Below are 15,852 nucleotides of genomic sequence, written 5' to 3' on the forward strand. Positions count from 1 at the left end.
ACCAATTGTGCGTTAAATATGAACCCAATCTATAATAACATACAAAAGAGTTATTCAGATGCTGAATATGGTAGCCATTAACAATTATTTTAATTCTGCAGCTTTTTGTTCTTACTGCATCCTAGTCTTCCATCTTAATTACTGTGACTTTAATACAGATGGAGTATCCATGGAGATAGAGATGCACTTTTGCTAAGACTTTTGCCAATTCTTGAAGATAAAAATTACATGTGCTTTTGATGTAACACCCAAGATGAGGGCTAATATCCCTCACTCGTGGTGTGATATTTCAGTTCTAATTTGGACTCAACATCTGAAGCAGATATTTGGCATTTGAGTCACAGACATTTCTGTCAGCTCCAAATCTGGGAGGGCTTGAATCATTCTTCAGATTGCCAGAAATGTTCCAGATTGGGTGGCAGATTAGAATCAGTATCTATGGGTTTTTAAAACACTGAGATATGACCAGTTTCATTATGACTAATAGGTGGCAGTGAAATTGCTGGGAGTCTATCATCAGATTCACACATTGTGCCAAACCATAGCTTATTTAATCATGGTCTGTAAAGCTATTCACCTTGGTTTATGAATCACACTGGATAGATTCATGCCACACGCAAACTAAACACATAATATTATACACTTAGTGCAGTGTGCAAACGCAGCCTAAGTTTGGTTATTTACAGTATTTAAGAAAGTATGCACTGCCTTTCGAAACATGTTTTCTCAGGGCAAGGTAAAATCAATATAATAAAAGTATTTTAAAGCCAGTACCTTAAAAGTTTAAACTGGGAACAGCAGGATAAATGAACTCTAAAAAATTCAAACCAAATGAAAAGAACAAAACAAAGCTAAAAAGAATCCCTACCCCTAAGGATATTCAAACAGTCATTAAAGTAACAGCTCCTAGTCAGCTGAAATTCCTACTAGGAATACCTATGATTTCATCACATCATGACACTGGAAAGCCACAGAATCATCCTTTCAGGAATCTTTAAATACCTGTGATGAGGAAAATATTAATTTTTGAACTGTGCTTTCCCCTCATGAAAGACTGAGTTGTCAGTTCTTTTTTAAAATCAACATCTCCTGTAGAACAAACACAGTGAGCGAGCAGCTGAAGCCGAAAGTGACATTAGAATAAATGGGAGGAAAGGCATGAGAAAGCATACAACCTAGCAGTGTGTCTGAAGAGATTGAACAATTGGCAATTTTCTACCAGCAGTGCTATCAAATGGTAAAAAAGAAGCCAATGAGGCATTGTTTAATAGTAAAAAAGACTGCTGTATAAAATTAAGAAGGGGAATTTCCCTTATTGAACATGTAACATTTTTGCAAGGCCACTAGTTATTTGAGTGCAATCTTGGGGATAATCCTGGGGCTATGACTCTTGCCAGAATTCAATGGCATTGTCAAGTCTGCTATGTTCAAAACCCAATGAAGAAAAATCTCTTGAAACTCGTGTTAAGTTAGTTGATTAATATTTTGATTGCTGCAGGTTCTGACAGGCATGTATTGTACTAGGACCGTGCAGGGCTGCATGTAGATGATATGGGAGGATGTGTTGCATCTCTGAATACTGTTCTGTTGAAATCTGTTACAAATCTATCTATCTATCTATCTATCTATCTATCTATCTATCTATCTATCTATCTATCTATCTATCATCTATCTATCATCTATCTATCATTTCTCTGTCTCTCTCTAGAATATGTCAAGGACATGATTATGTTGTCCCATTCTTCTTTTGAATGAGGCAAGCATGAATCTTCTGTCTTTGGAGATTTTTCTAGCTATCTTAAGGGCCAATCTGCATTACTATGTAAGGTAGCAGTGATTGGATGATTAGTTTTCTCTCATGGTGCTAGGCACTATGTTCATATGATTAGGATTAAGTCTGCCCATTTATTTTATTTGTAGATTATTCTTTATTATCTTGAAAATAATTGTCTTTTTTTACAGGCATCAACCTATCAGCACATACAAAAAATAATGATCCAGTTGCTGCGCACTATTAACAGGACTGTCATTAGAATGGGAAGAGATGACACTTTAATCGTGAGTCATTCATTTTGTAAATATACTTTACTACCAGGGTTTGGGGTACAGAAGAGAGATGTAAAGCAGTCAGGCAGAGAAAAGTTCAACTTCCAAGGCAGGGCCTTTTGGTGGCTATCCACCATACACTGGAAGAGGAGGCCGTGAAAAGAAAGTTTCCTTATTTTGGCATTTGGAAATTTGTCCCAAGCTGACTTTCTCCCTCCAAAGCTAGCATTATGTATGGTGGTCCTTCAGGTTTGAAGAAGACACACTGTTGTGCAGTTCATCTGTGGACATGGAGGTGGCTCTGCAGTCCCAGTCTGGAACTGCAGAGTCTAGCACAATGGGGGCACTGGACATCCATTGTTGTAGTAACTGTGTGTGTTATTCTGTGACGCCACTCATGGTTTTCTATCAGTTTTTGGGGGCACCTATCTTCAAAGCTGGTGGAGGCTTCATAGCCCAAGGCTCGCCAGCAGGTTCTGTCAGCAGCCACAGCTTCTAGTTCCTTTGGCTAGATGTCATAGTAGCATAGGGTTTCTTTCATAGTGTCATTATAGCACTGTGTGGTCAACCTCTAGGTTTCTTCCCAGACTCCAGTACACTACAGAGCAACTGGCGAGGCATACGGTGGTCATCCATTCTGATGACGTGTCCCACCCACTGCATCTGGCTCTGATAATCAGGGACTCAGTGCTTGTGGACTCTGTGTGATCCAAGATCTCCACGTTGGAGACATGGTCTTGCCAATGAATGCTGAGGATGCAGCAGAGAATGCACATGTGAAATTTCTCCAGTTGTTCAGAGTCCAGGATTCACATGCATACAGTGGTAACTCGGGATACGAACACTTCGACTAACGAACTTTTCGGGTTACGACCAGCTCCAGCCGCAAAAATTTACCTCGATGTGCGAACTCCCCCTCGGGGTACGGTCATTTTTCCACCCTGACATGTGGTCCGCGGCCATTTTTCTGCCCCTGACACGTGGTCCGCGGCCGTTTTCCCGCCGCGCTGCACCCAGCCGTTCTCCCGCCGCGCCGCACCGCGGCCGGCCGTTCTCCCGCTGCGCCGCGGCTGGCCGTTCTCCTGCCGCGCCACGCCGCGCCGCGCCTGGCCGTTCTCCCAGCCCTGATGCGTGGTCCACAGACGCCAGAATGGATTAATGGTAATTACATTGAACCTTATGGGAAAATTTGCTTCGGGGTGCGACCAAATTCGGAGGGTGGAATGGATTAACCGAATTTACATTGAACCCTATGGGGAAATTTGCGTCAGGTTACGACCAACTTGGGATACGCCCAGAGTCACGGAACGCATTAAGTTCATATCCCAAGGTACCACTGTATAGGAGACAAGGGATAACCACAGCTCTGTAGACTGTCAGCTTTGTGGAGATACGGATGTTGTGTTAATTGAGCAGTCTAGTACGCAGCCACCTCAGAGCCTGGCTGGCCTTGCTGATCCTAGAGTCAATTTCTCTGTCCAAAGACCCACCACACAAGATGATGCTTCCCATCATCTGTTTATATTTGTCAGCTGGGTATTGTCAACAGTGACCTTTGGTATTCTGGAACAGGCTAGTAAAGTACTTCAGTCTTGTTCAGGCTGATAGGCCAAAGAGCATAGCAGTGTCTGAAAATTTGTTCAGCATCAACTGTAGATCACTGTTTTTGTGTGCCAGGAGCACACAGTCATCAGCAAAGAGGGTTTCTTGAATGACTATATGGAGGCACTTTGTCCCAGCATTCAAGTGGCAAAAGTCAAAGAGAGAGCCATCCAGTTGGTACCTGATGTACACTCCCTCCTTCAGACTCTAGACAGCATGTGACAACAAGTAAGTGAACAACAGATTGAACAGGACTGGGGCTAGCACACAACCCTGTTTTACCCCACTGGAAATGGCAAATGCAGCTGATGTAATATCACCATTGTAAAGAACCTGTCCTGTCATTCCATCATGGAGTAGCTAAATCAGCTTCACATAAGGATTCCTTGGGTATCCATAACATCTCAGGATGATCCAGGAAGCCTCTCTGTTTACAGTGTCAAATGCCTTTATCAGGTCAATAAAGACAGAATCAAGAGGCTTATTTTGCTTGATGTACTTCTCCTAGACTTGCCTCACAGAAAGTATCATGTCTGCTGTACTCCATTCTAGCCAAAAGCCACACTGTGCCTCTGGAGGTTGCTTTCCGAGACAGTGACAAGTCTGTTCAGAAGAATGCGGGCAAAGATTTTGCCTGCAATGGACAGCAGCGAGATACCCCTGTAGTTTCCGCAGTCTGATTGGCTTCCCTTATTTTTGTAGAGAGCCACAATGAGGGCATTGTGGAAGTCATTAGGCATCTCCTCTGTGGACCAAATGTCTTCCAAGATGTCTTGGAACATCTGTAAGGTGTTTGGGTCTAGTGCTTTGTATATTTCAGCAGGAATTCCATCCTGTCCTGTTGCTTTATTTGAGTTCATCTGCAAGATCGCTTTCTTGATCTCATCACTAATGGAAGCAGGTCTAGGTCATCCAAAATTGGCAGCTGAGGACCTGCTGTAAGGCATCAAGATCAAGCTAGCATTACTGCAGGTAGAAAAAGGGAGGGAAGAGACAGGGAGTCTGTTTTATCCCCCGGTTGCAGTTTATGATTTGATTTGGTTCATCTCCCCTGTTTGTCTTTTACAGAATGAAAGTTACAAAATAAAGAATAGCCAGTGTTATCTGGATGAGGAAAGCAATTTAAATCAGTTTAACAAATCCATCTCCAAAGTATCTACTGGTTCCAATACCTAGATGATTTCATCTGTTTTACAATATAAGAAATAGTTGTGGGGCCAAGAATCAGTGTTGAGATAGCTATGTCAAAAGAAGACCTCAGGATCTGGGTAGATCCTTATTCTTGGTTTCGTCACCTGTCAGAAAGCAGAAACCAATCCTAACTGCACAGTGTAGCTGACAAACCAGGAACCACTTGGATAAGTTGTCATCAAGTGTTGACAACCAATCATTTTATGGAAGCAGAAGATACCAAATTTTGAAGATTAAGTAATTTTCAGTAAGCTTGGTACTTTGAAACACAAAAGTATCACTGGAACAAAATATATTCAATTTTTTTTCCTCCACTTTCTCTGCAGCATCTCTAGAGATAACTGCAGCACCAAAATCTTCAAGTATAGAAAATAACCAGTCTGACAGTTTAAAAGACCGTGTACTTTCAGGTTGTCAGTTTGTAAATATAGACACTTTAAAATGTATTTGCTATAAACAAGATCTCAGATGATATTGACTTATCTCTGAATATTATTTTTCACAAGAGCTATTTTGTGTTCATATTTGTTCTGAATACAATTCCACTTACATACCCCCTGTATTTATTTTTGGCAGCCCATTGTGACCATGGCTACCAAACTATTATCTTTGTCTTGTGGCATCACCATGATGTCAGTGTGATTCCAACTGAGTTAATGTCTGCTTTTCATTGTGTGTTAGATTTCAAGCAGTGCATAACATGTATTATTAATGTAATAACATGTATTATTAATGTAATCTGTGAATGTTTTGGTAAAAAGGGTCTTTGAATAGAAACTGTCAAAGCTCAGCTTTGTTTTCCTTCACTGGGTTATTAAATTGCCTTAATGTCTACTGTACATAGTTTCATGCAAGTTGATTAAATCTCTGAAGAACAATTCAGTTGGTCTCTTTAGTAATGCCATTTCTCCTCCTTTAAAAAAAAATGTGCAAATGCTACTCTCATACATTTTAGTTATCTACCACTGAAAGCTATTTAAGGTGTGAAACAAGGAAATATCCTCTTTTAAGAAACAAATAATCAGAGAGCAATGTATTATCTAGACTATTATATGCAGGAAAAACCTTTCTGGCTATGGTATAAAAACTGCAGAATGTCTGACCTTGAAAAATGTTCCAGATGGTGGCCAAGTCTTTCTAAAATGCCACTTGTTTGGCTACCTGTGGAGAATAAGAAATTCCTCTGGATGGCTTGGCAATATTCCATATTAAAGTGGAAAATAATCTCATCCTCCATCTTTCATACCTTTGATATGCAGGTAGTTGGTGTGCAAGCAGGCAAGTTAGCAAAATGTTTGATAATCTATTAATTTTATGGATTTATTTCAAGTTCAGGGTTGCAGTCTTCATTAGTAACAATAATACCATACTGCTAATATTTCAATATCAAGTATAGAGCCATAGTTATTTGCAAAGCACAAGTCTGCTAACCAAAGAGACAGAGTTGGGCTCGAGACAAGTAGCTAATATTTGATGGGAGACTCAGGAGAACTGTGAAGATGATTTGTTGAAATCTGGCCAAAGCTATTACATCTTGAATAATGTCCACAGCTGCACTTTAGAGATCAGTTTCAGACCTCCCCTTCTTTTCACTGGAGGTGTCTGTGCCTTCATGAAATAAAAGAGGTACTATAAATAAATAAACGATGCTCATACAAGGTGTCCAGCGGTTGCTTCTTGTAGATCCGATGGTCCAGGCAGCTTGCTTTTCTAGGTCATGATATTCTTGGCTTAGGCGCATTTTGTTCTCATTTGCAGTTTTGAGTTGTCAGCACCACTTAGCATTCCACTAGTACTAGGAAAGGTGTCATGCATAATCAACATTGTATTGGATATACTTTCCATGAATATAATTTTTCATCTTTGTGCACATTTGCTTACATGTTCTTTTAATGGAATCTTTTCCAACTTGGTGCCTCTGCATTTAACTACTAGTTCCATCATATCTCAAACTAGGATAGCCCCAAAGTCCTATTGCTTGTGATAATGGGAGTTGTAATTTAATGAATCTGGAGACCACTAAATCAGAGACAACTGTCTTAAACTATTCATTAGGTATGTAACATTGTGCTTAATGCTTCTTTTAGTAATCTTTATCTACTTTCAGTTGCTTCTGTTTGTATAATTTTTAGAATCTCAATCATATGACATCTTATCTGTGTGACATTCAGGGCCTTCTGCTTAAATATGGTCTTACAAATTGGATAATGCTTCACCTTTCCCATTTATCCAAGGTGAAAATGCCTAACCTAGATTAATTGATCTCATTTCTTTATATCATATTTATAATATGAAGATTAACTTTGGTGCCTTTTTCCATAGCCTCAGTTGTCTTAGATCAAATTTATTACCTGCATGTAGTATTTCTGCCTTTTAGAATGATGCATTGACCTGTACACATCCAACCACAATGGCTCATCTGTGTGTCAGAGAAATGCAAATGCTTTCTGAAGAGATCCTGGCCCTTTGCAGGCTAGACAAATCTCCTGCCAGCCAATGTTTGGTACATGTGAGTTGTCATTGCCAGGTGATAAAAACTGCCCATGAAAAGAATCCTATGACAATTAGCATGCAGCGTGGTGGGAGGACATGGCACCAGGATAGTGCAATATGTTCTTTGAGTACATAGGGGAATTACTGTAATGGTATTTGGGAATGACTTGGGAGACTGGGCAAAGAGATGATGCCTAGGGATGGTCAGATAAGAGGGAGCATAGCCCACAGCTGCATAGTGGGTGGAGCAAAAGGCTCAGAAGGGACCCTCCGTAAGTTATCAGGCTGTAAATTAGACGGGGGGGAATTTGTACTTTCAGACTTGCAAAATTCTGTTAATGTAGCCTTGCAATAAAGGAGAATTAGCTCATCTGGTTGTGTTTCCTGTCTGGTCTACCTGGGAAGGCTGACAATTACTTATACATTAATTTATTATTATTCATGTAAACAATATAAGTTAGTATTGCTGTTTGAGAAATGTATAATAATAATATCAGAAATAGCAAAAAGGTACAAATGCAGAATTAGGGCAGGTTAGCTGTTAGAAGCTTAACAAGTGAAGAAAAATTTCTTGTCCAGTTGGGATCATCTGTTGGCTGGATAGCGGAGTCAAGAACTTGCAACGGCATTTTCTGAGTACATTGCCATGGCTGGTCACCTGGCTGGTCTGTCCCTAATTTTGGCCATGCCTGGAAGTATCTAGGGTTGACTGGAAAGAGATAAATTCAGGAATGAAAATCTGCAAGTTGTGTGACTCTTTCTAAAATACATTGTTTTGATATGAAGACAGTGCTAATGGAACTCACAGGATTTGCTAAGCAAGGACATTAAATAAGGAATCTTGTTGGGTTACTTCATTGCTTTATGCCAATGGTAATTGTGCCTCAGAGGCTCACAGATAAACTCTGTTGAGTAATAGGCTTCCACTTTTATGCACTGAAATTTCATGGGTTAGCCAACAATGTGCAAATTATCTAAGGAAAACAAATATGCCCCAACTGCTTATCAGTTTTAGTAAATAATGAAAATAAAACATCTGTGGCTATAATTCTCTGAGACGTGAAGCTGGTAGCATAAGAAAACAGTTGTAGTTCCTTTCTTTTGTGTAAGTCTGCTCACTTGCCATTTGTACTATATTTTTTTTCCCCAAAGAGTATGCACACTCTTCATACTTTTTAAGGAAACTCTTAAAACAAATGCAGCAATAAAAGGATTTCCATTCTTTCTGTCTAATGTCGTGCATGGGAAGCAGCAGCTTTATATTTTTAACTTTTTTACAAAGGATCTTAAGTGTATATTTGTGACTGTGTGTATGCTCCTTTTTTAATACTCAAAGATAAGTGATACGTGCTTGGGTTGGGAGGTGAACACTTCAATAAAATTGTATTTGGACAGTTTGGTTAGATACTCCTACATGGACAGCAGAGTATTGGAATCTGCCTTACAAGAATCACAATTTTAAAAGACTTTAAAGCGCTTTGCAATTTTTAAACACTATGGCATGGAAAGCATTTCCATGAAACTGTAAATTTGACTAATCATATCATATTTTAAACTAAAGGGACTTTTCAAAATCTACTTGTGTTCATCATAAGTATCATTGTGCAGCAGAAGACAGGGCAGTCCTAACTATGCCTTCTTAAATGCAGCCCCACAGAATTCAATGGTATTTACTCTCAGATAAATGTTCACATTTGTCTGGAGTTTTTCTTTGCTGTTGATCATGCTCTGCTTTCTGATCTGAGTTCCTTTTTCTTTAACAAAAAGCTGTTTGAGCCTGTTTATTTGCTGCTGCTCCTTCAAGAAAAAAACAAGCAAAGGAACTAGGATTAAAAACAAACTCTCATCACAGCTGCTTGGTCCAGATGGTCATGGAACAGCAGGAGGACTGACTCTTGATGCAGATCTGTTGTCAGGTGGTCACGCTCTAGAACAGTGTTTCTCAACCTTGGCAATTTTAAGGTAGATGGACTTCATCTCCCAAAATCCTGGGAGTTGAAGTGCACCCATCTTAAAGTTGTCAAGGTTGAGAAACACTGCACTAGTGCTTCAGTTTCTTGCATGAGGATTTCCAAAGCTATGGAATAAAAAGGGAATTTCTGAAAACCTTAGCACCCTTGCACCTAAAGGTGCTATCCTGAAACTGAATTTTTATCATGGTTTGTAAAACTGGCTTTAGGTTTCAGGAAATTGCTGAAGAGGTAAGGAGAAAGACTTGTTAGGAAAACAGCTGTTTAATTATTCTCCCTGGTTTGAATAATTGCCTTAACTTCAGTCACCATAAACATAGCTGTTAAATTATTGAGTCCTGAGACAGAAGAAAATATGTCAATTTATTGCAAAAGAGATTATGCCAGTAAAAGAATCTAGAAATATACAAAACATTATATTTGATTAGTACAGTTCATCAGGAAAGTAATTTATATTAGAGACTGTTGCCTATTTACCAAGAGTTGTGGCTGTGGGTAAAAGGAATAGGTATTTATTGTACCGTGGGAATACATAATCATTTTATTGAAGATGTGGTTCCACGAAGACCATATGATTTATTCTTATAGTTTTCTTGCTAAAAAAATCATTTTCTCTGCAGAGCAAAGTAATTTCAAGTACAATAATTTCAGAATATGTAATATGTGCTATACAATATTTTACAAATGTTTCTTGCCTCGTTACTTTTTTTCCTATGTTTTCATAGCACACCATATATTTGTTGTATGCAGCTAGTGTTATTGAAAGGTATTCCTGGGTAGTAGGTTTATGCAGCCCTACTATTAAGGTCTTCTGGATGTGGACTGACATCATCCTCAGCATTGCCTTCTTTGCTAAGAGTGCTTTTTAAAATAAAACATCCCTATATGAACCTACTTTTCAATGCTGAGAGGTAAACCTGATGTGAATGGCTCTTAAACTGTGTTTATCAAAGAGCCTCATCTTTTTCCTTCCTAAGATTTCTTCCTACAGCCTGCCCACACTAATGTACTTAGGAATTGCCCTGCTGGATCAAATTAGATCAGTCTTTTCAAGCATTTTATTTTCAGTTTTAACAGCAAGGTGTTTTTAGAAATGCCTAAGCAAGGTATGTATGAAGCGTTGGGTCCAGCTCATTAACAGCTGGTTTTCATGCCCATCTTTCCAAATGTTGATCAAAGGAAAGAAAGAGGTAGACTTTTCTCTCCCACTACTGAAAGAGATGGCTGTTTCAAAACTGACTGCATCAAACAAAAAAACTGCACCCATTTCTTTCTTTCTTTCTTTTTCTTTTTGCCCTACATCTGTTGGACCGGCAGGATAAAACTAGATCCAGCAAAGAAATCCAAATTCAGATGATATGGTTGCCTCATCTCGGTTAGGATGCCAGTATTCACTTTTATGGACAGTAAGAACTGGTCATTCATGGGTTGTAATTTGCAGCAGTCATGATAACATAGACTGTTGAAAATTACAGGATTTATTTCATCTAGTTCCTCAATTATTAGGATTTGGGCCTGTGAAAAATGGCCCCTTGTTACAGTTGTGGTAAAATGCTGGAAAGCATGCCCTTGGGTAATGTTTGACATCTATAGGCTATGTTTATGGATGCACAGGTGGGTTAACTAGAGGCACATCAATAACTTGAGTCTCATGGCTGCAGTAATTACAGTATTTTGCAGCTTGTATTTAATATTACTTAATATCTTTTAAAAATATTATTCTCATTTCACAGAATTATGCACAGTATTTTCGTGATAAGCAGGTAAAAATAATGGATTAAATGATGAAATTGTTTAGTCCAACTATATGGGAACAATGTTTTGATTTAAACTCTTGGTGTGAGCTAAGAAATACATTTCATAAAACTAGGGGGTTTTTTTCTCTTTTTTGTCTCATTTAAAATTGTTAGCAGTTGTTGATAATCTGTTATATCATAAATATTCAGAATTTGAACTTTCCCTTTTTTTGGCTCTCAGATGGTCATATATACACTATATTGCCTAACTAGCTATAATAATAAAGTGAAGCTATTTTTCAATTTACATAGAAATATGTAATGACCCATTCCTTCCCTTATTCTTAGCATTTTTGCTTTTCATGCTGTTTTCAAAAACAAAACAAAACCCCAAAATGCTTCCATGTTTTCACTTATTGGATTAAATGTAGCCAAAAAAAAAAAAAAAAAACATTGTAGAAGGAACCCCTTTCTAAGAACTGGAGATTTTGACCTCACTGATTTTTCAACTGGATGAAAAGATAAGGAGCCATATTTGCAATTCTACCCTCCTTCCAGATCATAATTTCTGAAGAAGGCTCTCCTGGAGGACTCAGGAATCTTTGAGGAGGTAAGAGAGGTCCTGTGTAGCTTAGAACAGAAAGGTCATTTTAAAAAAGGAACACCAGCCTTCTGCTAAGAGGTGAGTTCTGGGTAGAATGCTTTGGGATACTCTAATCAGCAGAACAAATTTCTGAATAGAAACCAAGGTTTCTGGATTCAGTAGGTTGACCCAAACACGTGAAAGGCCTCCCTGGCCATTCCAGCACCTCTTCATGATATAGGAACACCCTTACAAAGGAAAAAGTCAGAATATGTCTATCGCTGTGTTTTTTCTTTTAACAGACTGTAATAGCCACTCTGTATTGCCATATATTTAATGAATGGATCAAAATCAATACTAGATTATTTGGTGCCTGTTGATTTCAGTTTTTGATTTCTGCTCGAAGTACTGACTTTTATTTGACTATAATTCATGAGTTTAGAATGCAAGACCTCTAAGCAGGAAACAAATCCAAGGCTTGGATTCTCTGATGTTAAGAAAGTTTGCAAAACCTGTTCTTCTGTAGTGGCTGTGCTCTTTGTTGTATGGGAAATTACCTCAAATCAAAGAGATTTTCCCTTGAGGAAATGTTTTTCTCCAAGAATCTCCCTCAAAATTTCATATGGTCTGGGATAGTCCCTCTTAAAAATGAACTTTATTTTATAATTCATGCATATCTTTTGTTGTTGTTGTCATTCTTCCTAGTAAGATATAAGTACACTTATTTCAGAGTAAGGTTTTTTTTTAAAAAAAATTCATAAGTATTAATTGTTCAAACCTTTTTGTTTTAAAAGGAGTGCTATGACTCAGATGGATTCCTATAGTTATATAGGATTTTACCCCAAAGCCATGTTTGCTCTAATAAAATTTTGTACTTACAGCTGGGGAAAAAAAGGTTATTTCTCAACATATTTGCTGTCTCAACACTTTTGCTGACTGCTAGCTTTGATTATTTAAAACAACTACATTATGAAAAAATGTTAGGTGCACTTTGGTACAATCGATACAGAATTGCTATAAAGCAATTTGTCAGGGAACAAAGCTATTAAAAATAACTGTAACCAGAAACCTGTTAGCTCCACAAAATCCTGAATCAAGTTAGCAAAACAAGCTCCTATTTCCATCATACTCATGTTATGTTCAGATGACAGCATTGCTAAGTAGGGAAGTTAGGGAGAGAAGGAAAGGTAGGGTTTCTTTTTACTGGCCTGCTTGCCCTACATTTCAGAACAGTTTAATCTGAATACTAAGTGAGTTGGTTTTCTCAACACCTTGTCTGAGTTTAACTTTTTAGGTTGAGCTCTATATGCATTTTAGAAAAGGCGTATTTCTGACCACAATATCCCCCCGATTATACTTTACACCTGATTCATATTGCATCCAAATTATGTTTTATTTTCCTGAATGGACTTCATGTTCTAATATTTCCCTTACTTCCTAGCTGCCATTATGTTTGTATCCCAACATTAGTAATAATGGCAGATAGAGTTTCTGCAGATCAATAAATGAAGAGAATCAGAGCATCTGAGAAGATGAGGATCATACATGTAAAGTCTATTCATGATGGGCCAACAGTGATTTAGACTAAATCTTAGAGTTGGATACCCTCTTTTAAGGTTTTCAAATCCACCAGAAGCATTTCTTTTTCTTTGTCTTTCTTCTTATTTCCGGTTTCTCAGGGACTGGATGATCAGATGGTTGTCTTTGCAGTGTCACCATAACAGGACTCTCTTCCACTTGATCCAATGTTTTCAAAACTTGGTGAAACCTATCTTCTTGTTGCCTGAAGTCATATTCTACACTATATAATGAAACCAGGAAGAAAAAAAATGTTAGGCAGTTTGAAGCATGAGTGTTCAGAAACAATTAATTTGATGATTGGAAAATGATACTGCAATTCATATTGTATGTAATTCTAAAAATGGAAAGTAGAATTGCTCTTCCTTCTGAGAAGAAATAATAGCAGTTCATTTTATACCAATCCACTCATAATGAATGCAGAATTGGGGGATTTGCCCTATGTTCCAGTACATCTGACAGATTAAAATGAAAGCTGTAGTAAAATCTTTTAGAAAAATGTAAAAATAAACATTTTAAGATTAATCTTCTATATGCTTTATTTCATGTTAATCAGTAGTATCAAGATTGCTAACCATTTTTTTAAAAAAAAAGATCAAGAAAGGAAACGGTTAAATAAAGTCCATTTCTTTTTTAGAAGCAATGTGATTTTCTTAGAATATATTTTGTTTTTACTGACTGATCATTTTCCATGCTGAGATTATATTTTATTTTTAACTAGCACTCTCTCCAAGCATTTTATGCAGCTGTAAAACAAATTGGTAATGTAATCAACAGGTCTTCATTCCAATTAAACTAATTTTAATTGATTAAATCATAATGGGTTTGGGCAGACTATCAAATTTATTTCTTTTAAAATATTTTTGAAGCTACATTCTTCTTTCATGAACGCTGTATGCTTACCTCTTATGAAAGATATTCTCTGCTGGATAATTTTAAAAAAGATAGAATATACTTACTTCTGTTAGGCTTTTATATAATTGTATTTTAAAATGGCTTTTTAAACAATCTGTTTCAGATTACAGTAATCAGAAACATCTACTTAGTTGATTAATATTGCAATATGCACCTAAAAGATATAGTTCCATTGATTCAGTAGGCTCTTCCCCAAGCCAGTACAGGATTGTAGTATTCTGACTTAATTAATCTAACATATTCATTACTTAAACCCTGTACTCCTACTTAATAACACCTAAAACATACAAATGCTAGAAACATTCAGTTCAGAGAGAAGAGTCTCAAAGGCAGGATGCCTCTCATTATCAGTTGCTAGGAAGTGCAACCCATGGAAGTTGGAGACTCATGATCTGTTTGTGAGTTTCCCAAGAGATACTTGACTGGCTATTATAAAAACAGGATAGTAAGGTTAGGTAGATACTTTGATCTATAAAGATCTTCTTGCATTCTAAACCTCAGCAAATATACGTTGCATTTCTTCTTGAAAAACAAGATAAAAGACACAGTTCATGCTTGGAGGACAACCATTATAAAGACTATGATACTTCTTTCCTGTATACTGTACAGGGTCCAGCAGAAAGATTTCACAAGTTACCCTGAAAGACTTCAAAGGCTGTTTTCCTTCCTTGTGACTGATAATTCAGTTATGAGACTATTATGGAGTTTTGTGTACTTTCTATTATTATATGATGGCTTAGATATGACAATGTGCAGAATGCTGTTTATACAACAGAACATTCCCTTAGTCCAAAATGTTACTCATGGTGTTTGAGAGGCTCTCCAAATGGATGAAGATGAGATGTAGAGAGAAATAGTTGTGGAGGGAATGTGAGATGCCTGGAAAATGGAAACTCTGAGCAAACCTTCCTTATGGTAGGGCTTAAGCCCTTTAATATCCATATCTAAAAAAATTAAGGAAAAAACAGAAGTCTAACATATATAATTGAACAATAACTAAGCAAGTAAGTTAAACAATCAGTCGACTGCAAAAATAAGATTAATTAAAAAGCACTGTTGTGGTATAAATAAAGAGTTAACATTAAAAAGCTTGAGAGATGAGAAACAACTGTGCCTCACCCCAGAAAGGCAATAAAGAAGAAGCATTAATATGAGATTGGCACCCTGAAGTTCTGCAGAAGGCATTGATTAGGTATCCTGAGTTCTATGAATTATTAGGAGAGCTAATCTAGGCAGCCTCCAGATTTCTTTAGACTTCCAATTGCTGGGGAACAGCAAGGAGGGCTAGTCACTTCATATTCTGCTTCTGGGCTTTCTGGAGTCATCCTGCAACCCATCATGTACAACACAGTATAACATTAGGACTTCTTTCATAACCCTTTAAAATTGTGTCATGCCATGTAGAAAGATGTTCTACAATTTTTTGCTCATTTTTGGTTAAGTCAAGGCTTGTTTTAACATACAATGAAAGTGAAAACTATTGTATTGCATAGTTTAGCTCTGTTCCCCCAGGTTTTCTCTTTATCCAAAGAGCATTCTGTACATCTTATAAGGCACTAAGTTAAAATGATGTACAATTGTAGAAATATAAGGTGCAAGGTTTAATTAGGAAATTAATCAATTAATGCTATAGCAGATTAATTGGTAAGGGACAGTTTTAAATGCTGAGGGCAAATGTAATCAGCAGCACTATGATTTAAGGATCTATTTGTTTATTTCTGAGGTTCTTTGGCAGTGG

General features: G+C 37.5%; 2 protein-coding genes across 2 annotated transcripts in view; one reads left to right on the forward strand and one right to left on the reverse strand.

Annotated features, from left to right (window-relative positions):
* DOCK2 (dedicator of cytokinesis 2) overlaps nt 1-15,852 on the forward strand; it is a 292,346-nt gene that overhangs the window by 90,906 nt on the left and 185,588 nt on the right. Inside the window, exon 27 of the mRNA XM_088133619.1 lies at nt 1,963-2,058. Coding sequence (XP_087989745.1) covers nt 1,963-2,058 — 96 coding nt within the window. The remainder of the gene's footprint in view (nt 1-1,962; nt 2,059-15,852) is intronic.
* The window catches only part of INSYN2B (inhibitory synaptic factor family member 2B), a 32,983-nt gene continuing 28,571 nt past the window's right edge, over nt 11,441-15,852 (reverse strand). The window contains exon 3 of the mRNA XM_088133620.1: nt 11,441-13,422. Coding sequence (XP_087989746.1) covers nt 13,242-13,422 — 181 coding nt within the window. The 3' untranslated portion in view covers nt 11,441-13,241. The remainder of the gene's footprint in view (nt 13,423-15,852) is intronic.

The sequence above is a fragment of the Python bivittatus genome, unplaced genomic scaffold, assembly GCF_059951505.1.
Source record: "Python bivittatus isolate LINGU-HERP-01145 unplaced genomic scaffold, Pbiv_v1 ctg000080_np1212, whole genome shotgun sequence".
Lineage (NCBI taxonomy): Eukaryota > Metazoa > Chordata > Lepidosauria > Squamata > Pythonidae > Python > Python bivittatus.